This window comes from Hyperolius riggenbachi, chromosome 2 (assembly GCF_040937935.1).
Source record: "Hyperolius riggenbachi isolate aHypRig1 chromosome 2, aHypRig1.pri, whole genome shotgun sequence".
NCBI classification, from domain to species: Eukaryota; Metazoa; Chordata; class Amphibia; order Anura; family Hyperoliidae; genus Hyperolius; species Hyperolius riggenbachi.
In genome coordinates this window covers 344,343,247-344,367,497 of record NC_090647.1, presented here as the reverse complement: position 1 = coordinate 344,367,497, position 24,251 = coordinate 344,343,247, and the positions used below count along the sequence as shown (strand labels likewise).

The 24,251-nt window shown below is 42.8% G+C and overlaps 1 protein-coding gene across 5 annotated transcripts in view; it reads left to right on the top strand.

The window, feature by feature from the left end:
• NFYA (nuclear transcription factor Y subunit alpha) overlaps positions 1 to 19,190 on the top strand; it is a 37,304-nt gene extending 18,114 nt beyond the window's left edge. For 2 of the 5 annotated variants that reach the window (XM_068265533.1, XM_068265531.1), the window contains 9 exons: positions 783 to 926; positions 1,059 to 1,190; positions 3,480 to 3,585; positions 3,810 to 3,970; positions 4,051 to 4,224; positions 9,467 to 9,574; positions 15,481 to 15,562; positions 18,037 to 18,077; positions 18,164 to 19,190. In XM_068265533.1, the coding sequence (XP_068121634.1) occupies positions 783 to 926; positions 1,059 to 1,190; positions 3,480 to 3,585; positions 3,810 to 3,970; positions 4,051 to 4,224; positions 9,467 to 9,574; positions 15,481 to 15,562; positions 18,037 to 18,077; positions 18,164 to 18,223 (1,008 nt within the window). In that variant the 3' untranslated portion in view covers positions 18,224 to 19,190. Of the gene's footprint in view, positions 1 to 782; positions 927 to 1,058; positions 1,191 to 3,479; positions 3,586 to 3,803; positions 3,971 to 4,050; positions 4,225 to 9,466; positions 9,575 to 15,480; positions 15,563 to 18,036; positions 18,078 to 18,163 lie in introns of all 5 variants that reach the window. The other 3 variants (XM_068265532.1, XM_068265530.1, XM_068265534.1) reach the window with 2 other exon arrangements.
• Positions 19,191 to 24,251: the final 5,061 nt, after the last annotated feature.

Sequence of the window (24,251 nt, the reverse complement as noted above, 5' to 3'; positions counted from 1 at the left end):
TCCAAAACAATCGACTACTTTCAGAAGGAATCGATTCCTACCATACACTGCGCATCAGTTTTTAAATAGATCATACCTGGGAATCTATCGAAGATTGATTGAACTGCAGTGGACCAATATAGACGGTCAATCTACCACGGCTCTTGCCTCACCCCCAATCGATCCATCCTGTCCGATTAGTATGTTTGATCGTTTTGTGTTCAAAATTGATCGGACATTTTGAAGAATCGATTTTCCCTGCAGATGGATTGAATCTGCAAGGAATTGAACTGGAAGTGTATGGGTACCTTAATCCTATTCCCAGCTGACTGCAAAGGTTTGTAAAGGTACTTAAGGCTTTTTTTTTTTTTTTTTTTTTATAGACTTTGTGACTGACCATCTCCTATAAAACAGAAATTTAGAATGCTTAAAAAATATTTTTTTATTTCCTGTCCAAAGACGTAAACTGCTGTTTAGTTTTTTCACTGAGAAGATTGAAAAAAACATGCCCTCTAAATGAAAATGTTGACTCCCAACAGACCTGTTTAAGCAGGTGTTCCACTATTTCTCCAGACATGTCTGTGGATTAGTCTGCCAGTGGTTGGCTGGCTATAGGAGTTCACTAGCTGGTGTATCTGTAGACTGGAGAGTATCAAGTCTATGGCGAGATTATTAGACCACTCTTGGTAAAACTGAAACTGGAAAACCCTTTAACATAACTGTTTAGTTTGTTAGGAGAGTATATATATTTAACTTGCTTACACTTTTTTTTATTTTTATTTATTTTTTCTTCATTTCGGTAGGTACAAGGTCAGCCACTAATGGTGCAAGTCAGTGGAGGACAGCTAATTACTTCCACAGGCCAGCCAATCATGGTGCAGGCAATGAGTGGACAAGGGCAAACTCTAATGCAGGTTCCTGTGACTGGATCCCAAGGCCTCCAGCAGGTAGATGTTTGTAGATCTCTGTAATTTTCTCATTGTCTTTCTTTTGTTGGTTTGTTTGTTTGTTCCTGCAGGTTTTCATTATCTGCTTGAGCCAACATTTCCTGCTGACGTAGTGTTTGTTTTCTTTTACAGATCCAGCTGGTCCAGCCAGGGCAAATCCAGATACAAGGAGGACAAGCTTTACAAGTTCAAACACAACAGGGGCAGCCTCAGCAAATAATCATTCAGCAACCACAAGCAGCAGTTACTGCAGGACAGAGTCAGGTATGGAGTGCAAATGTTCACTGAACCCTTAATTGCTTGGTTTTAAATGTCTGTCGACATATTCATTCAACAAAGAAATGATGGCTGCACACTTCCAAACAGCATTTATTGGCTAAAAGAGTTTCTCAGTATTATGTCATATTATGAATTTCCCACCCTCATCTGCACTTCTGTAAAGTTCACACTGTGTACAGGGAGCTGGACTTGTGTACTAATTGATGGGGAATTAAACTTCAGAAATCAAGCATTGCAACAGCTAAGCACCTCATACATGCACCTCATCTTCTTAACTTAGTTCACTCTTTGTCACATCATGGCTGGAGTATTGCAGTTGCCTTTACACAGGCCTTCCAAGTAAAGACCTGCGCTTAGTACAGAACGCCGCTTCCAAGTTGGTAACAATCCAACTCCATCATTGCCACATAACACCGATTCTTTGCATACTAGACTGGTTTCCTCAAGATTAGCCAGCGGTCACTCAAATCCTTACATAATTTAAAGTGACACTGGAGCACAAAAAAAACCTTCTGATATGAATTGGATGTGTAGTACGGATAAGGAATAGAACATTAGTAGCAACTCTAATGACCCTTTGAACTTTGAGCAGTAAAAACTTCATCTGAAGCTGGCGGTCACTGTTTTTTGATGTATAAATGCTCCAGAAAAAACATCAAGCTCAGGGAAGTTCTTTTGCATAGATAACTGAAGTTTAACTCTTCCTGTACTGGAAACAATATGAGTTGTCTCTTTGCTAATAATGATCTATTTCTTAGCTGTACTACTCATACAATTCATTACTGTATCTCATAAGTTTATATTCGCTTCAGATTCATTTTAACCACTTGACAACCACAGTGTTCACCCCCCCCCCCCCTAACGATCAGCCTCTTTTTTGTTAAGCTGGGCTGTGTAGGCTTTTCAGCCTCCTGCACAGCCAGGCTATGGAGCCCAGCGATCGGACTCCCCTCCCTTTTTTTTTTTTTTTTTTTTTTTTTTTTGTTGTTGTTGTTGTTGTTGTTGCTGTTGTCGTCCCTAGGGGGACATGCTGCCTGAGGTGTCCGATTGCTGTGGCCTTTTTTTTTTTTTTTCTCCTAGCCTCTACGGGGCTCTCTCTCCCTCCCTCCCCTTCCCTCCTCCCCTATGTGTTCTGAATTGGAACAGGACGGCAATCTGTCCTGTTCCGCCCCTCATAGGCATCAGCCTATGAGAGGACGGCGCTCCCCGGCCAATCAGAGGCCAGGGATCGCTGATCTCGTACAGTGCTGCCGGAGACTGCAGCGCTGTACGGATGTAAACAAAGGGGATTTCTTTCCCCTTTCATTTACAAACAGCCTGCTAGCCGCGGTCGGCGGCTAGCAGGCTAATCACGGAACTCCGTTCCGTGAAGTGGCAGGGAACGATCGCGCATGCACGCGGCTGTTCCCTGGGAAACTGCAGCCCCAGCACTTGACGCAATTGGCGTTAGGCGGTCCTGGGGCTGTCGCCACGCCAATCGGCGTTAGGCGGTCCCCAGGTAGTTAAGCTCAGGCTACTTCAAAAAACATGTTGCCATTTACCAAACCTCCCACAACTTAAGGTCAACAGATCTAATACTGTGGTAACCCTCTATCTACTTAAAAACATTTGGCATTTGAGCCTAATGTCATGCTGCCATTACCCCTTGTAACTCCCTACCCCACTCAGAACAGCACCAACCGTGGAGATGATTAAGTCCAGATTGTGAAACCACCTGTTTAGTCTGGCATTTATAGACAAATGCTATATTTCTCAGTAGCACATATCACCCCATATCTAATTACTGGTCAGGGACATATCTATGTGCTTTAAATTTTATAGGAGAAAAGCTGTTTACAAATGTTATTGTTACAACTTTTGCTCTGTTTGTGGGCAGCGCGGTGGTGTGGTTAGGACTTGCCGGGTCCCCGGTTCGAATCCCAGCCAAAAACATACAAATTAATTAATTGGCTCCCCCCAAGATTGGCCCTAGACAACAACTCATATACACTACACGATACATACAAAAACATATGTCTGATAGGGATTAGATTTTTTTTTTTCAGCCCCTCTGAGGGACAGTTAATTGACGAGACAATATACTGTGTACAGCACTGCATGAGATGGCACAATATATCAATACTAAATAATAATGTGGGATGTTCTGTGACTGCCTGCTTCTCTTAATACCTTTACGCAGTGGGCCACAATCTTCAGATCAGTAATTTATTCAGACTGAAGTATTTACATGGTATACATCTTTACACCATTTTCATTTATTGTCCACAATTTTAGAGTCAACCACAAATTGCTGTTCAAGGCCAGCAGGTCGCACAGACAGCTGAAGGACAAACCATTGTTTACCAACCAGTAAATGCTGATGGGACAATTTTACAGCAAGGTAGGTCTATATTGTATCAGTACTGCTATGTAAATGCAGCTTTACCATTCCTTCATGCCTACTGCTCCTCAGTATGTCTCTTGCTTATTTATTTGTTTTTGTAATAGCTTTTACTTCTCTATATACAATGTGTTGTAGGATATATACTTGCAGTTTCAGAAAATAAAACTACTCTTGTTGTTTTTATGTTTTTGTTTTTTTTTTGTTTATTATGTAAGTTACAGTTCCTGTGACCGGAATGATAACTATACCTGCTGCCAGCTTAGCTGGAGCTCAGATTGTTCAAGCGGGAGCAACCACCAACACAACTAACAGTAACCAAGGGACCGTAACTGTCACCCTTCCGGTTTCTGGAAATGTTATGAACTCGGGGGGCATGGTAATGGTATGTATATAAAACCACTGTATATACTCAAACCTATTGATATGTTTTGTTCTTCTGTAAAGCATTCTTCCTTCATCTAGATGGTTCCTGGTGCTGGTTCTGTTCCAGCGCTGCAAAGAATACCACTTCCTGGAGCTGAGATGTTGGAGGAGGAGCCACTGTATGTAAATGCAAAACAGTATCATCGAATTTTGAAAAGAAGACAAGCAAGAGCCAAATTGGAAGCTGAGGGCAAAATTCCCAAAGAGAGGAGGGTAAGTACCCGCATCACACTAGCTATCAGAGTAATACACAAAGGGCTTAATTCATCGCGCAGCTTAATGAGAGGAGCTCAAGCTCGCTGTGCTGTGGCAGTGTAGGCTAGTGTGCGCTGGTAACTTACACACCGCTTCTCTGAACCCGCCCTGAGCCCTGGTGGGTCCAGTGGCTTTATAGGATGTGATCTCCGCAGGTTGATTGGCCCAATCACAGGCAGCCTACTGGGCCAATCAAAGCAACGGGATAACGTCCTAGAAAGGACCCACCGGGGGTCAGGGTGGGTTCAGTGGAGCGGACGTTGGTTGCAAAGAGCGCATGTTAGTTACCAGCTTATGCTGCGCTGCCGCAGCATAGTGTGCCCTGAGCTCGCGCTCCTCTCATTAACCTCCTTAGCGTCCATTACCGCCGGAGGGTGCCGCTCAGCCGATTTTCGTCAAGTAAAAAAGTGCACACGCAGCCGTCACTTTGCCAGTCGCGTGTGGTACCTGATCGCCGCCACTCTGCGGCGATCCGCTGCGAGCAGCGGCGAAAGAGGGTCCCCCCAGCCGCCCGAGCCCTGCGCAGCCGGACCAATCAGTTCCGGCCAGCGCTAAGGGCTGGATCTGAGTCGGCTGATGTCAGGACGTCGGCTGACGTCCATGACGTCACTCCGCTCGTCGCCATGGCGACGAGGAAAGCATAACAAGGAGGGCCGCACATCGCGGCCTTTCTTGTTACTTCTGATCGCCAGAGGCGATCAGAAGTACGCGTCAGGAGCGCCCTCTAGTGGGCTTTCATACAGCAAACTTTCAGTTGGCTGCATGTAATAGATTTTTTTTTTTTTTTTATATATATAAAAAGAAAAAACCCTCCCGCAACCGCCCTGGCGATCTTAACCACTTGAGGACCCACCCTTTACCCCCCCCTTAAGGACCAGCGTTATTTTTTGTGATCTGTGCTGGTTGGGCTCTGCAGCCCCCAGCACAGATCATGTTTCATGCAGAGCGATCAGATCGCCCCCCTTTTTTCCCCCCTATGGGGATGATGTGCAGGGGGGGGTCTGATCGCTCCGGTGGGCGGGCATGTTGCGGGGGGTGGGGGCACCTCAAAGCCCCCCTCCGCGGCGAAATTCCCCTCTACCTCTCCTACCTGCTCATCCCCGGTGATCAGGGATGTCCCTTGTCACATGGCGGCGATCCCCGGCCGCTGATTGGCCGGGGATCGCCGATCTGCCTTACGGCGATGTCTCCTACGTTTACATTTAGTCTGCGAGCCGCAATCAGCAGCTCGCAGGCTATTCACGGAGACCCGCTCCGTGATCTAACAGGAAACGGCCGCTCGCGCGAGCGGCCTTTCCTGATTAATTAGGGAGGCACCTGGCGATGCACAGTTGCGTCGCTGGTCCTCCAGCTACCACTTTGCCGCCGCACGGTATGAGCGTGCGGTCGGCAAGTGGTTAGTAGAACGCCAGGGAGGTTAAGCACCGCAGCTTGATGAATCAAACCCGTAGTCCCTTACTTCCAAAGCCCATGGTCCCTTACTTCCAAACACTAGAGTTACAAATGTCCCATACATAAAAATGAAGTTGTCTTCATGTGCAGAATTTACTGCAGTATTTTGTTATTAAATTTTATAGTATTGAAGAAACCCCAAGAGCATGGTTTATACTGTATGTCCAAAAATGTGTCTGAAAATAAAAATATAGCCCCACGTACCAGTATGTATTATACCTGACTTGACTTACAAACCACCTCCCAGAATGAAAGAAGAAAGGTCTCAGGGCTGGAACCCATTAGAACGATTTATTTTTTTTTTTTAACATTTAGGGAGCGCTTTAAATCGCTAGCGCTTTCCCTAAATGCTCTGCCACTGTAAATAAATGTAACAAATTCCAAAGTAGCGATTGTGATTAGCAAAATCGCAATTCTAGGGCATGCAGCATTTTGGGAGTGTTTGCGCTTCAATGTAATGTATTGAAGCGCTGGCAAATCACTCATGAATCGCTACACATAGAGATTTGAGTGCGATTGCAAGCTGTAATAAAATTCTGATACATTGAAAGGACCAATCAGAATTCTAATCGCAAATCGCTACACAATCGCTGGCAAAAAGCTTACACTTTTTGAAATCTCTCCCAAAAGCGCCGGAAAACGCTCATGAAATCGCGTACAAAACTCTGAATAAAAACGCTAGCGACAGCGTTTTGCGATTTGTAGTGGGTTCCAGGCCTGAGGCTTTGTCCACACTTGGCTTACTGCCCTGCATTTTACCACAGTAGGCAGATGGACACGTCAAAAGGACCCATGCTTTCTTATGGACCCATTTACACATTGTGGCAGACACAATAGAGCAACTCAAAAGGCAGACTGCATTCAGATGAATGGCAAGCATCTGTACAATACTGGTGTGCCACTATTCCAGGATAGTGGGAACCAAGGCTCATTTCCGGTTTATTGCAAATTATATTAATTTCAGCCAGAGTCAGAACTTTAAAACCATTGATGGGTTACATACATTGATTATCGCACTACGTTGCCACTTGAAAAAGGATGGGACATATTAGGCAATAAACATAAATGGTCCATTCTTGAAGGTGATAAAAATGACTATGCAAAAGGAATTTTGAAAGGGTCATGTTTGGATGAGTCAGTTTTCGGTACAGCAGGTCTTAAGAGGTGTAAAATAATATCAAAGCGCTATAGCTGACGCAAAATCAAAACGTCCCAACGGAGTGCGCTATCACAAGGTCCGGCAAGACCTAAAAACTTGTACACAATCGCTTAAACGCACATCCTACTTCATATAAAAGTCCACATAAACATCAATCAGGAGTTTTCATATGCCGTTCTTATATGCAGTTTCTTGATCTCTTGTGCCACCATCACCATGGACACCCAACAGTAAACAGACTCACCAGATGTATTGGCCACTGCTAGACTGGCCAACCATGCACAAATCCAGGAGCCTCAGTGCTTCAGGATCCTGGTACCGCTGTGATGCTGTCCTTATAGACCACCATCATTCTCCACATTATCCATGCAAAGTACCTCAAAGAAATAGCCTGCATAGCGTAACTCCGTATAAAAAAACTTAAAACTTTAATTATAAAATTGCATTTACATGCTCCAAAAGGTATTGCACATATAGAGTTTTACGGGCTCTTCCCCGTTGCCTGGCAGGGCACAGCTTGTGCATCAGAAAAGAAAACAGTTGAGTCAGGCACTGCAGTGATTACTGTTTTAATGGTGTTCCGAATTGAAGTGAATCACCATAGTTGTATCAAAAATTGTGACATTCAATAGGTAGGTACAAAACCTCATCATCAATGAAAAAATCGTCATGTGCAAACATCTTGTGCATTCAAACAGTTGCAAAAGGGGGATGTCCTACCATATCAAAGGTGGCGGTGGTGGGTGCAGGGCAAAAACGGTAGCCTATCCAGTGGATCAGCCTTGGAAGAAGCACCGCCGTGCGAAACGGCCGTTAGGCTACCGTTTTTTGCCCTGCACCCACCACCGCCACCTTTGATATGGTAGGACATCTTCCTCTTGCAACTGTTTGAATGCACAAGATGTTTGCACATGACGATTTTTTCATTGATGATGATGATTTGTACCTACCTATTGAATGTCACAATTTTTGATACAACTATGGTGATTAACTTCAATTCGGAACACCATTAAAACAGTAATCACTGCAGTGCCTGACTCAACTGTTTTCTGATGCTGATCCTATGTGTATACTCCATTTATCAGTTATGAGCACTTAGTATTTATTGCAATAAAAAGGTGGCCTTTAGAGCATCTCTCCATCCTCATACCCAGTGATACGGCTACAGACTTTGTAGTGCCGGCAACCCTTCACTCTTTGAATTGATCTGCCAGGGCACATCTTGTGTTTGGTCCTCCAGCTCCTCCTCCACTCAGCTTGCAGACACCACCGCCTCCACCGGCCGTTCACTTCCTGGTATGTCCAACCTCCGGCCGGCCGGAGGTTGGACATACCAGGAAGTGAACGGCCGGTGGAGGCGGTGGTGTCTGCAAGCTGAGTGGAGGAGGAGCTGGAGGACCCAACACAAGATGTGCCCTGCCAGGCAACGGGGGAGAGCCCGTAAAACTCTATATGTGCAATACGTTTTGGAGCATGTGAGTGCAATTTTATAATTAAACTTTTTTTATACGGAGTTACGCTATGCAGGCTATTTCTTTGAGGTACTTTGCATGGATAATGTGGAGAATGATGGTGGTCTAAAAGGACAGCATCACAGCGGTACCAGGATCCTGAAGCACTGAGGCTCCTGGATTTGTGCATGGTTGGCCAGTCTAGCAGTGGCCAATACATCTGGTGAGTCTGTTTACTGTTGGGTGTCCATGGTGATGGTGGCACAAGAGATCAAGAAACTGCATATAAGAACGGCATATGAAAACTCCTGATTGATGTTTATGTGGACTTTTATATGAAGTAGGATGTGCGCTTAAGCGATTGTTGAGAGGTGTTCCTTCTATCCAGTGGTTAGTATCTACTAAAAGTAACATAACGAAGGACAGCGAGTGACAGTGTGATGGCCAACTAAGATGCATTCATTTGTGTGGAGAGCTACATATGGTGTGATAGTTCCACATAACTAGTGCAGATTTACGATTTGCTTAAAAAATAATGCTGGCCATGAGAGATGGGTATCAGAACACATCGTTTGCCACACCTTGCTGAAGCTAAGAGGCTGCATTGCTGCTGAACAGCCAGAATGTCGTCACTAAGAAATACAAACCGGACAAGGCAGCCTAGCCTGGAGCCAGAGGAATCAGAATCAGAAAGTACATAAGAAGGCAAATAGCATATTTTGACAACGAAGCCACCAATTGTATGCTTCAAGTCATATCTGTTATTTGGTCCCACATGCAATCTGTTTTGACCACACCCCCATTGTGCAGCAGCACACATAGCTCTGCATGTTTTCTCTTTTTTTTTGGGCTACACCCTGTAGAGGACATGCAGACTTGCATGTATGGTGTACAATTTATTTTATGTGGAATGAGTTTTAGTTGACAAATTAAAATAGGCATAGCAATCAGGAAAAATGGTTTCATTTCCCTAGTTTTGCCTACCGCAGTCTCCAGAATGATGATCTAGCCCCTGGTATAAAAATTTGGAGACTTTTGACATCTAGCATATGATTTTTTGTTGTTGTTGTTTTTTTTTTATAATTTGTATTTATAATAATTTGCATTTGGAGTTATTTATTTCTTAATTACTTACTAGAAATACTTGCATGAGTCAAGACATCGACATGCCATGGCCAGAAAGAGGGGAGATGGCGGACGATTCTTTTCCCCAAAAGAAAAAGAAGGTCATCACTTACAAGTACAGGTATGCTTTAACTCCATAGAACAAAAATAATCTTACACGATTCTTTAATGTAAATGGTCACTTTTTATAACAGGACACATGCAAAAAAATTGTTTCATGACAGCAAAAATCTTATGCTGGGCATACACGGACAGGAGGGAGGCTGTTCAATCAAGCCTGATGGTTCGATTGATAATATCCGAAGTGTCCGATACCCCGCCGGATCGATACTGCGCTTGATACAGGCGGGGAGAACAATGGCAAGAAACGAGCGGCTCAATAGCCTCTCCCGCGGGGACGAGCGGCAATCGATCCGCGCGGACAAGCGGTGACGTGTCTGCATCGAGCCGCTAGCTCGATACCGGCGCAAAAACTGTCCGTGTATGCCCAGCATTATGCTAGGTACACACCATACAATTTTCTGTAACATTTACCTGCCAGATAGATCATTTCCAACATGTTGGAAATGATCTATCTAACCATCTATCTGCCGAGCAATTAGGCATCGTTTTACTCAGCAGGAGATAACCAGAAGACAATGCACCAGAGATAATGACCAGTCTCTACAGAAAATAATCCAATGCACAAAATCTAACAGAAAATTGTATGGTGTGTACTAGGCATTATGCTGGGCATACACGGGTCGATCCGGCAGCCGATTAGCCGCCGGATTGACCCGCGACCAAACCCCCCCCCCCCCCGATCAATTCCTGCTCGTCCCCGCCGGCGCTTCTTATCACCCGCTCAATTTCCCACTGTTGTCCTCGCGGTGATCGGACATGTCGGATATTATCAATCAAGCCATTAGGCTCGATTGATAATCCTCCCCTCGACGCCGTGTATGTCCAGCATTATGCGCCCTAAATTGGGGACTAAAATTAAAATGAGGTGTACAACTTTCTAGGCAGTGTTAAAATCTAATTTGTGTGCTTTTATCACAGATCAGTGTCTGTAACACTGATGAATGGCCACTTAGATTATCAACCAAGGCTGACAGGCAGATAATTATTTTCTTGATGCAGCACATTACTATGTAAGGCACACTTATTACTTTGAAGTATAATATACCTTCTAATAATGAAACATATTTGCTTAACAGTGTCTTATAACTTCACTTACAGTACAGCACGATACCTTCGCTCACCTTTGAATCTCTATCCATGATTTTTTTATGCCCCTTGAAATTGCCACTTTAAAGAGACTCTGAAGTCTCAAAAAAAAACACGTTTTTACTTAAGTAACTTCATTAGCACTTATGCCCTACCTGAAACGCTGCATCCCCGCGGCTGAAATCGCTATTAAACCCCCCAAAATCCCTTGGGGGGAGATTTGGGCAGCGCTTCCTAGTAGAGGCAGAGCTGTGGGCTGTAGCTCTGCCTCTACTCCCGTCAATCAGCGTGATGGCCGCCTCTCCCCGCCCCTCTGTCTTCTTTCACTGAGAGGGGCAGGGTAGAGGCGGCGATTAGCGCTGATTGACGAGAATGGAAGCAGAGCTACAGCCCAAAGCTCTGCCTCCCCCAGCAGCAATATCCACAACCAAGTAAGGTGTGGATTTTTGCCCTGGGATTTGGGGGGTTTATTAGCGATTTCAGCCACGGGGATGCAGCATTTTAGGTAGGGCATTAGTGCTAATGAAGTTACTTAAGTTAAAAAAAAAATGACTTCAGAGTCTCTTTAAAGGGAACCAGAGCTAAAGTAAAGAAAAGATTCTATACATACCTGGGCCTTCCTCCAGCCCCATATGCGCTGATCGATCCCACGTCGCCATCCACCGCTACCAGCATCTATGAGAACCTGCTCCTGTCACTGACGTCATCGGAGCCGGGCTACGCTGGAGAAGTGCGCCCTCTACGTATTTCTCCAGCGGCTGCTGCAGAGATACGCATAGAGTGCACTTCTGCTACGCTAGACTGGCTCCGACTGACAGCAGAGCGGGGAGCCGGTTTTCGTAGATGTGGGCAACGGTGGATGGCGGCGTGGGATCGATCAGCGCGTATGGGGCTGGAGGAAGCCCCAGGTATGTATAAAAGTGTTTCTTTACTTTAGTTCTGGTTCTCTTTAAGTACTGATGATAAAGGAAGGAAGGCTTTGGGTCAGAGCTACTTTGCTCTTCTAGTTAGGCTGCTTCCTTCACAATGTTAAAGGGGAACTTCAGCCTAAACAAACATACTGTCAAGTTACATTAGTTGTGTTAATTAGAATAGATAGGTAATATAATCTCTTACCCACCCCGTTTTAAAAGAACAGGCAAAGGTTTGTGATTCATGGGGGCTGCCATCTTTGTCATGGGGGCAGCCATCTTTTTGGTTGAAAGGTGGTGACAAGGAGCAGGAGACACCGTTCCAACTGTCCTGTGTCCTGATTACCCATCCCAGCTGCACATGCTAGGCTTCAAATGTCAAATCCAAAATGTCAAAAAAAAAAATGCACCAAAACAGCAGAACGAGAACAACAAAATCAGAAATCCCATCATGCTTTGCACAGCATCAGGGGATAACAGCCCGGGCAGTTTTCTTCTGTGCAGCTAAAAATGAGGCTTCTTTAAGAGAAACAAAGTTCTGATGCTGTGAAACTGTTAAAGAAACACCAGGCCTTTCCAGTGCTGCTGAGTCGATTTTTAGTCCGGAGGTTCACTTTAAGGGACTGAATGGTGCTTACAGAAAAGTTCATATCTCAGTTGGAGAATGATACCCAGCCACTATGCAGGGGAACCTTTGCCATCTAGGAGCAAGTCAAGGTTAATGTCATCAGAAAAGAAGATATAGAAAATGGTTAACACAAGAATTTGTGCCTAAAAGGAATGCCTTAAGTTTTTGAAATAATATCTTCTTACGGCATTGAGGCATCTAATCCAGCATCTGTAATTGAAAGGCTGCTCAGTATCCTCCCCATGAACCTTTCTGTCTGGCTCATTATCACACACTTTCAGCAGAAAGTTGTTAAATTATACACACAGGGATACATTTGTGTTGTGGTTGAAGGTGGGATTATTGCTGTTGGAAACGCTTCTATCTCACTCCTGACTTTGACTTTAGTCTCACACTTCTCTTTGAGGAGTTACATTCAGGAGTATAAACTCACCCACTGCCATTCCTAGCAGTGAACTTTACCCTTGATGGTGAAGCTCATGCACTGCACCTCTTTGGCCATCATTTATTTGTCAAGTCCTCCTCATCACCAACTCTTATATGCAGTTTCAAACTGTGGTTATTATGCAACTATGCCACTAGATGGCATCACTGCTGCAGGATATCCTTTATATGTAAGTGTGTCCATTAACCGAACAGGTTTTATTCAATTATCGTTTTTTCGATCAGATTATTCAGTGGTATGGTATGGCAGATTTTTCATAGACTCAATTGTAATTGGTTTAGATATGATCTCAAGTTGGTTTCTTTAGTGCTGTAAATCAATTATGATCTTTTCTTTTTATCTAAAGGAACTTATCGAAAATAACATTTACCTAAAAATCTGGTTCATGGCCTCTTTAACTGAGTTAAGTGGGGGTGTGTGTATGTGTGTGTGTGTGTGTGTGTGTGTGTGTATGTATATATATATGTGCGTGTGTGTATGTGTGTATGTATATATGTGTATATATGTGTATATATGTGTATATATGTATGTGTATATATATATATATATATATATATATATATATATATATATATATATATATATATATATATATATATATATATATATATATATATATATATATATATATATATATATATAATTTCATCTAAGTAGAGGTTGCAGATTGCGGTGCAGCACTTTGTGGGTTAACTCATAGATATGAAAACACATGAAACGGGACTGACTACTATGCTGCACAGGTTGTGCTCACCAGGATACAAGGAAGAAAGGGAGGAGAAACAGGTGCACCAACCTGTATTTCTATGTATGTTTTTTCCATATTGTGCATCACAATACACAGAGAGCAATGGTCACTAATTAGGGGTGCCCAGGCAGGTGGGTAACTGGAGTGCAGTCGGTGCGCATACTGTTTGTTGAAGCCAATGTCCTCCTTTACTGTACCTGTTTGCAATGTAAGTTGTGTAATTTGCTGTATTTTGAGCTCTGCAGATAGTCAATTTGGGTGCAGTCTGTGTCTGAAAGCGCTGCCAATATTTCCTGCTGTACAGGGTAACTAGAGAAGCCACACCAAACTACTGTTCGATTAGTTATCCACTAGCCTGGGCCCCCTAGTTTATGATCACCACTTATTATGCATTGTGGAATAAAACATACATAGAAATACAGGTTGGTCCACCCGCTTTTCAGTCTTTCCTTTATTAAAAATCAGCCTGATAATATTAGTTATTTTCCGCTCAGTATGTGTCAGATTCCTGCTAATATTATCAGGTGGAATGCTGTCACTGCTAGCTTTGTATTGCTTGATGTAGTATGAAGTCGCGTGGCCATTCACCATCCCTTGCTTGCCCCACTAGCACACTTGACTAATAAAAGAATATGCATCCCTAGTCAATTCTTGATTTAAAATTTGAATGAAAAATCAATTGAAAGTGCTCTAGTTTTGCATTCTTTTTTGCATACAATTTATGCAATTGTTTTTCATTGAATCTAACATTCATTTAAAAAACAAACAACTAATTGTGTCTTCCTGATTTGTACGTGCTGCTGTGAGTTTACATTACAAGTTATGCACTTTTATGACACTAAAATTTGATCATTAAAGGACCACTATCATGAAAAATTGTAAAATACATGTGAGCAAAACGTACATTTATCCCACACTAAAATGCACTATAAATTTACTTTTCTCCTATGTTCCTGTTGCTTACAGTGAATGGTGAAAAGCTGACAGATTTAACAGGTTTTGGATTAATCCACCTCCTCATGGGGGATTCACATGTGTGTTTTTTTTGTTTTTTTTTCAAAAGTACTTATTAAATAGCAGCTGCTTGGTCCAACTGCCAAAATAGCCTACATACTGTAAAACTGGTGGTGATTTGTTGTCTCACCCCCTCCCCCATGTACTTTCAGTGTTATGAAGACCGGCCTCTCCCACATAGCCATATATCTTTAAAGGACCACTATCACACAATTACAAGAATTTGTCAAAAAATAAATCACCCTGCTGTTTACACATTCACGGCAGCGTGCATGTGACAGCTCTTTACCGATGGAGGACAGCTCGTATCTGCCTGGCTAAGATTATTAGACTGTACTGCGGCTGCGAACAGCATTTCAGCTAGTAGTAAAACTGACTCCTCCTGATCTTAGCCAGGCAGATACGACCTGTCCTCCATCGGTAAAGAGCTGTCACATTCACGCTGCCGTGAATGTGTAAACAGCAGGGTGATTTTAATTTTTTTTAAACAAATTCTTAACCCTTCACTATCCTTTCTACTAGAATTCTTTCCAGTATAAATCTTTAATAGTTTTATTTTTTTTAGAAATTTTGCGATGGTGGTCCTTTAAGCTATGCTTTATAACCTGGCCTGGATAGACCTACTTCTGCATAGCTACTTCTTATTCTGAATGTATGTTTAGTAACTGATATTTACATGCAGTACACTGTGCAGTTAGCAAATATTTTTCCACATCCTAAATACTTAAATTACTATCCTGAATTGTAAGTTTTGCATTTTCTACTTTGTACCAGAGATGTTACTAGATACATATTTGGCCACTAACTTTGCTTAATGGTAATCTGTAGGTCTCACCTCCCCCTTTCCCATATATCTACCTGTAAGAATTCATCCCTTCTGACTTGGCAATGCCTGTGAGCTGGAGGACTTGCTTCAGAATAGATGGGTGAAATTAAAACTACATGTTTTTGATTTGTTTTTGTTTTTTTGTTTTTTGGTTATACTGTGCTCTGTACGAAAGCCTTTTAGTAAAACGTGATCCTGCATTACAAACGTATTTAGACTGTACCCTCTCCTAAACTTGCTTTTCAGCAATTTGAGCTGCTAGAGTCACCTTATACCACTCAAGAGATCGAGGATTCTAAAGCATTGTTTCACTCATCTAAAGTGCCAGGTACTTACAGGATAACTATAGAATTTTACTATCAATTTGCATCATTCTTGTCCCCTCATCTCCTGGAGATGTTTAATTCTGCTGCTTGTCCCACACAGAGAGGCCCTAATTACATTGGTAAATAAAGTGAACTGTGCGCCAAATTTTTAAAACTTCTCAAACGAACCTCCTAAGGGAGGTAATTGTGTGGGCATGGGTGGGTGCAGCAGGCATTTGCTTACCTCCGGGGGGCTGCTCAGTAGCCCCCCTATCTATGTGGAGGTCTCCATTTTTCTATATTCCTGTGCCGCAGAACCACAGTGATGCCCTATGTACCTGGCGGCTTCAATGCATGCCGGGAGATGTAGTTCCCACTGATGTGATTACATCTCCAGGCTAGGAGATGGAACTACAACATGCATCACACATCCCCGGCATGCATTATGGCAGCCAGGCACACAGTTTATTACCATAGGAATAGAACACTTCCATATAAACTGGGGGGCTATGGAGCAGTGGGTACTAGAACTGTGGTAGCACTAGTCAATGCCAAACATTTGATCTAGTTAAAGAGAGTCTGAAGCCATATAAATTACATCTTTTTATTGCCCAGTTATGTTAAGCATTAAGATCAAAGCTGATTTGCCGCATCCCCGCGGCAGAACAAGGTATTTATACCCCCAAATCTCAGGGCAAAATTCCATGACTTTCCAAGTCGTGGATTTTACTGCCTGGGGGAGGCAGAGCTTTGCGCTGTAGCTCTGCCTCCAGTACAGTCGATCTCTGCCTCTCCCCGCCCCTCTGAGTGAAAGAAGACTGAGAGGGGCGGTTAAAGGCGGAGATTAACTGGAGCAGAGGCAGAGCTACTGCATAAAGCTCTGCCTCTACCAGGAAGGGATTGCAGAATTGCCCCGGGGATTTCGGGGGGATAAATACCTCATTCTGCTGCGGGAATGCGGTGAATCAGCTTTGATCTTAATGCTTAACATAACTGGGCAATAAAAATAGGTAATTTTATATGGCTTCAGACTCTCTAAGTGGCGATATCTATTTGCTGTTCTGATGCACTTTGGCAGTAATTTCAGTACCTTGGCCAAATTGTTGTATCCTGTCTCTATAGCTAAGGTAAGGATGAGTGCATGGATTGCTGACTCTCTTAGCTCATACAGAGGTGCTAAACAGCTTGGACTCCTCTGTCACCATTACTTTTTGTTCTCTTTACCAGAAAAGAAACTCCTGGCCATTTTCTTAAGAAATGCTACTGAGCTGTTTTATGCAAGTGGTGGCCTGTGTAGAAAAGATGAACCCAGTCACAGAGTACATTATTTTTTTTTTTTACCTGGCAAGTTTGGGTTTCTAGTTCAGCACTGCTAAAACTGTTACAACAGAATTTGATGTGGTGTTTTTTATTTCTTTATTTCCTGGTGAAAGGGGGGGGGGGGGGTCAATGTGACAGGACTGATTGATTTATGATTCATTTACTTAGTGATAATATTTCCTAAAACCATTAGCATTAGTTGACAATCTCCTAGATACATCAAGCTATCAAGCTGGAAGACATAGGTTACTGAAGCTCTATCCAGACTCAGAAGTTCTGAGCATCTTTACTGGGCTAGACCCCATACCAACTAACCTCTGTGCTTTATAAATGCTTAGTGATCCTAGCGATGCACATTTGGCATTTAGTAAAAGAAGCCTGGGGAAACCTGATGTGGGTGGAATTCATAATGGGGAATGGAAGGATGTCTTGTCAGATCTTTACAGGTCATTGTCAAGATCACTGAGGTTACCTTTATACAACATAAGAACTTATGCCCACTAGACTGAGTCCAGTGATAGTGCCTCTTACAGGAAGGTACTTTTTTTCACATACTATGGTTGTGTCACATATATGAGTGTTGGGAACAGTTTAGAAGTGACACACATTCTTTTTACTGTTTAAATCTTTTTATGGGGCTAGAAAAGTACTAGCTAGACACTGGAGTTCAGCATCTATGCCCAACCTACAAGAATGGATTATGACTATTAACAACTTTTCTACTGTTTTTAAAGAGATACATGGAAGTGAATTCTGGTCCATGGGGCACCCTGTTTGTTCAGTACAGATCTCTGCAGTTTGCTGCAGTGTAACCTAAGTCTTTGTGGGGAAAACTTACCAACCAAACGAAGGGCTGGAAATGGCCTTTTCAGCAACAATCTGAGATCTCAGCAGTAAGACACCAAGAGCCATATGCAATTAACATTTTCTCCTAGGAGACAATTTTAATTTTTTCTCTAAAATAATTTTTCAATGTAGGTGAAAAAGTACTAGTGAAATTATTTTGAGTATTTTCTTGCTTGCCGGTGGTTTAAAGGGCATTTAATTAACGAGTTTTGAAAATATCACCTACACCTACTGTTATTTAAATGTATATTATATCTGCTTATATAAGTAATTCAACAGATGCTTCATTGATTTTTTTTGTTTTTGTTTTTTGTTGTTGTTGTTGTTCCAGGAAGTGGAATTTCATTAACACAAGATGGAACTGTTAAGATGGTAAGAGTTGCTGGATATAGCTTACCGTAGTTGGCACGTGTTACGTTTTGTGCAGGAGCTTTGTCTCATTGTCTGTTTCCCCGCAGGATTCATCTCAGGGAAGAGATGTTTACACATATACTGCAACCACTCTGGCCGCATCCTAAACACAGTGGAGGGGACAACTGAGCAGCCATCTTCTAACTTCAATTACCTGTCAGACTTATAACTTTCCTCCACCTGAGACTTAAGAAAATGGACTTTGTTATATTGCACCGGCCACCGGGGAAATGGTGGGAAATCTACATCATGCTAATAGTTCTATCCTCGCTCCTTTTTCTTCACAGGAGACAGGTTTTGTAGTCATTCTAGAATTTAAAAATAGAAAATATTTTAATTGAAGGCAAAACAGTGACAGCACTCCTTTGAGTTCTGACTATTTGGTCAGCATTCACATAGGGTTTGAAAACTGGTACTACTTTTTTTTTTTTTTTTTTTTTTTTTTAAGATCCCAAGTTTTGCCACGGTGATAACTAGAATCTTCATCTGAGATCACAAGTACACATTTTAGTGATCTATTTTTATGGGTTATAGCCTCCTGATCCATTAAGCTCATATTTGTGCGAAGAGAGTATAGGAAGCACTGTGCCCATATATATTCCATATTTTGTCACCTTTTTATTAAGCCTAGGTCTTGTTTTTCTATGTATGTCTTAAGTCTCATTAGGTTTAGGGGCCATCTGGGTTAAGGCGGTAATTTGACTTTTGATGTGCTAAAGTGTGTGAGGGAAGGGGGCGTGTTTAGAGGGAGCGGGGAGGGAAAGAGGACACGAACGCTTAATAACTATATGTTCATGCTCTTCACTGAACAAGTACCGTGAAACTACTATAAAATAGCAGTTTTTAATATATCAGAGGTATTACTATGTGCATGCAGGAATGTTATATTTCTGACGTTGTTTATGTCTGGTCAATTGGAGCAGACCTATGAATTGTGAATTTGTTACTTAAGATATTTGTACATAATTTTTTTTCCTTTTATGATACAGTTTTTTCAGACTTTTTTTTTTTTCTTTTTCGATTAGCTGTATTTGTAAGTACTGTGTACCTTGCCCAGCTAATAAAACATTTATGATCTGGTTGATTTTAATTTGGTACCTCACATACAGTAGTATGTTTTAGCTAGTCAGTATATTTACGGTATGTATCACGCTTCAGAATTCAAATGTGGTTTGGGGAAATCACTGCAACTGTTTACACTTAATACATACATATATATATATCTATACCTGGTGCATCCATGGTGAAGGGGTATCTTGTGGATTATGCCCCCTTGTACCTCTTGTGTCTCCCTTTGTCCTCCTTGTGTCCTCCTCTATGCCCCTTTTTTGTCCTCAGTTTGTCCTCTTCTGCATGGGCACAGTACAGGGAGTCTGACGGGTTGGAGGTTCGTATTGGCAGGTGTTCACAAGTCAGGAACTGTCTGTATTTGGACTATAAGATGCAGTGACTTTTTTTTTCTTTTGGGGGAAAAAAAGTGAGTTTTATAGTCCCAAAAAATACAGTATGTCAATCGGATTCATTGGTTTTAAAATGTTTCTGTTATGCGGAAAGTGAAATGCAGAGTAATGGAAACTGTGCAATGGAAATGCCTAGTTGTACAGAGTTCCCAGTTTCAATTATTGTGGAAAATGTTAAAATGCATACACATAAATGTACATTTCGCCCAGAGTAAAATGCACTATAATTTTTTTTTTTCCCCATTATTATTTTCTTATTGTATTTGTAAAGCGCCAACATATTACGCAGTGATATATTGCTGTTACTTACAGTAGGAGGCAGTGAAAATCTAACAGATTCTGGACTAGTTTATCTGCTTATGGGGGATTCTTGGTTATATTTACAAAACCACTTGCTGAACTGCAATTGCTCATTCCTACTGCCAACATAATGTTCAAACAAGTAAAGAAGCTATGGGTAGATTTCGATCATCCTTGTAGTAGCCACATACTTAGGAATACGTAACCCCCCTCCCCCATCCTTCGGCGGTAAAGATGTTGCTTGTTCTTTACACACCATCCAATTTTTATGCTGCCGGAAGCGATGTTTCCTTGCAGACATGAGTGTTAGCTTAGACCTGCAAAGAGCAGGTCTAAACCAGCTAACGCACGTTGTCGCCACTGCATCTGATGGTCTCCTTTAAGAAGAACACCAGAGCTCTCTGTCCAGCCGACGCACATCGCTGAAGCCCCCCCCCCCCCCTTCCCGCAGCTGCACAAACACCACTCTGTAACTACAGTGTGTCTGTCACTGTAATAATTACTGTTATCAGAGCCCTGGCAAAGCATCTTCGCTTCTCCCACCGGAGCTCCCCATTGGTCCAATGTCTGGACCATTTTCATTCGCTCAGACAGTGGTTCACTGGGTAGCCCCGGCAGGAGCTTCAAGGATGCTTTGCCGGGGCTCCAATAACAGTAATTACAGTGACACACTGCAATTACAGCGCCATTGTGGCGAGAGGTGGTGGGTGTCCAGTGGCGGTAGATAAATTACTGAGTGGTGATGGCGCAGCTGCGGAGGGGGCTTTGTTGATGTGCGGCGGCCCGACGGGGGTCTCCTTATTAAAGGAGACTACCAGATAGAGCGGCGAAAGATGGCGGTGGACGTTCAGCGGATGCGTGCAAATCTCTGGGGACCGAGGCCTTGGTGCTGAAAGACGACACCACAGTGTAAAAACTCTCTCCCCATTGCCCCGTAAAAAAGGAGCATTGTTCAGGCTTTCGCCTGAGTAATGCTCCCTAACGATAGGTCATCGCAAGAAGGAAACCAGCAATAGAAAGCCTAGTATTGGCCAATCCGTAGGGAGCGTTACTCAAATGAAAGCCTGAGCGATACTCCCTTTTACAGGGCAAAGGGGAGAGATGGTTTTACACTGGTGGTAATATTACTCGCGCAATGGCAAGGTGATAAGCAGCTTGCATTTGCAAGCTACTTATCGCCTTGAATTGGATATGGCCTGTAATCTTACCTCTCCAGAAGACACCAATAGTACTGGAAAAATAATTTATTTAAAACACAAAATAGACCATGAATTTTGCGGGTGCTGGCCTGCTTTCTCAGGTCAATACACAGTGCCTTGCTCCATGGGTGCTCCTAGAATGCTTACACTTGGGTGCCTCCATCTCTGAGTATTTAAGTAGTAAGTAAGGAAGCTGGCTTACATCTTTGTATAGATCCTTTCAGGGAATATCTTTGTAAAGAATATTATTTAGTATTTAAATAGCGCCGACATCTTACGCAGCGCTGTCCAGTGTATATATATTGTCTTGTCCTTAACTGTCCCTCAAAGGAGCTCACAATCTAATCTCTACAATAGTCATATGTCTGTATTGTGAATGTATTGTAGTCTAGGGCCAATTTTACGGGGGAGCCAATAAACTTATCTGTATGCTTTTGGGGTGTGGGAGGAAACCGGAGTGCCCGGAGGAAACCCACACAGACACGGGGAGAACATACAAACTCCTTGCAGATAGTGCCCTGGCTGGGATTCGAACCGGGAACCCAACGCTGCAAGGCGAGAGCGCTAACCACTACGCCACCATGCTGCCAAAGAATAAAGATAATACTGAGAATCTCCTATGAGGAGATGGACTGGTCCAATATTTGTCAGATCTGTCAGCTTTTATTAACTACAGTAAGTGAAAGCAACATTAATTTTCTATGGGCACTAAGTTACTGTCAGCCTTGGTGAGAAATCATCGCACCTTGTCTATTTATCAGCTTGGATATTCACACAAATTTTTAGTTGATCATGGATGTTGAAGCAGTTAAAGGACAACTGAAGTGAGAGGGATATGGAGGCTGCCATATTTATTTCCTTTTACACAGGACCAGTTCCCTGGCAGTCCTGCTGATCCTCTGCCTCTTCTATATTTAGCCATAGACCCTGAACAAGCATATGCAGATCAGATGTTTCTGACAATATTGTCAGATTTGATCAGATTTGCTGCATGCTTGTTTCTGGTGTGATTCAGACACTACTGCAGCCAAATAGACCAGCAAGGCTGCCTGGCAACTGGCATTGTTTAACCTGTGTAACCTCTTGAGGACCATGGGCTTAACCCCCCCCCCCCCCCAAAGACCAGGCCATTTTTTACAAAATGGGCCACTGCAGCTTTAAGGCCAAGCTGCAGGGCTGCACAACACAGCACAATAGCGATTTTTTTTTTTTTTTTTTTTTTTTTTTTTTTTTCCCCCTGCCCCCAAATGCTCTGTACTGTAGTGATACTGGAGAAGTCTGCGGAGCCATTTCTGCTCCATCAGGACAGAAAAAGTGTAATAAGCTGAGGCTGGGAGCACACTTCTTGGTTGGTTTTCTGTATGGTTTCTGCACACCATGTGTGTCTGGATGTGTGAAAACATGCACGTTTTATCACTGAAGTTAATGTGATCGATAGAGAAAATGCCTGCAGCGCTTCACTTCTCTCTGTTTTCCCTTGCATGGGGAAAACCTATCCAAGTGTGCACTAGCCATTTGAATAACATTGGTTCCCAGGTAACCTCTGCAGAAAGCAGTTGGAAGAGGGGGTGGGGAATATGGCAGGAGGGGGCTCCATCCAGAGTTTCGCAGGGGGGCCCAGTGATTTCTAGTTATGCCCCTGGGTACCCCCTTTCTAATAAGAATTGTTTACCTTTGTGTAATAGTTCATCAGTGACATCTGTGTGCCTTATACTGAGGTGAAACCCCCTTCCTTGTGATGTTTTAGCTATGGCTATGACAGTTTCTTGGCTGTTAACCTTGTTGCATAGTGGGAGATGATGTGCTGTTAAGAAAGCAGTAGCTTCCTCTGCATAAAAAAAAAAAACCCCTAAACCTTTTAGGCCCCGTTCAGACTGCAGAACGCAGACCGCAACGCATGCGGACCGCAACGCGTACGAACACACGCCATCCGCGTTCGTATGCGTTGCGTGGCTGATCCCATCACTGAAAAGTGAATGGGACAGCCATGCGTTTTTACAAAAAATGCGTGCAGCATGCGTTTCCGGACCGCACAGGTCCGGAACGCATGCAGTGTGAACATCAGACATTGCACTCTATGCAATGTCTGATGTCGTGCGTGTCGGCCACCTGCACGCGTTTCCAAAACGCGGCTGGAAACGCGTGCAGTGTGAACGGGGCCTTAGCCTTTCACATGGTTAGTGGCACCCACAGTTATTAAATAAGGGTAGATTGTGTTGTTTTGTTCTGTTCATTCCTGCAAGCATTAAGATGCTAACCTCACACAGGATAAAGCAACATGGCAAAATACCATGGTGATTATTAATAATTTGTTCATCTATCTTCTATTTATTAACTTGTCACTTTGCTATGTTGTGATTTGTTTTCCTATCTTTCTATAAAGCTACAGTTGGAGGGAGCATGCAGATAGGTGGTAAGCATGAACAAAGAGTAATTATCTTTGAAAGTTCGCCTGACAGACATTCAAAAGGGGGAAAGTTCCTAATGGAATGGTTGTGTTTATTACACTCACCTGTGCCGTGATGTTGCATACAGGACATATGCAGTGACAGCAGTTGGGTCAATGCAAGCAAAAACTTTGTCATCAGTCTCACAGTGAACTTTTGTTCTGGATAAAGCGGATCTATATATGTGTCTTGGTTATTGTATATAAGCATTGCTCCCAACTGTCCCTTTTTCAGAGGGACAGTCCCTTTTTGGGAGCCCTGTCCCTCTTTCACCCTCATTTGTCCCTCTTTTTATGTAAATATATATATTTCTATACTACAAATGTGTTTGATTGACTCTAAACTTTATTCCCATCCTTTAAATTAATATATTACTAATTTTAAAATGTTACTGTGAAGGAAAATTATCCAGGATAGAAAGGACCAGTGTGGTTTGCATTATAAAACAACATATTTTTCTTATGAAATTTTTATGGTATGCGTGACTAGATGCATGGTGGGGGTGTGACCAGGGGTGTGGCTTAAGTGTCCCCTTTTCTCATCTCAAAAAGTTGGGAGGTGTGTATATAAGCTTGATTTTAAATACAACAATTTTCTTTAATGGTGTATGAAGTCTGTCCAGTCACGTTTTAACTGGATTTACAATATCTCCCCATCACCCAGAGTTTGTTGTATGTTCTATTTTAGGAAACTTATCTATATCACACACATGCATTATCGCATTGTAGT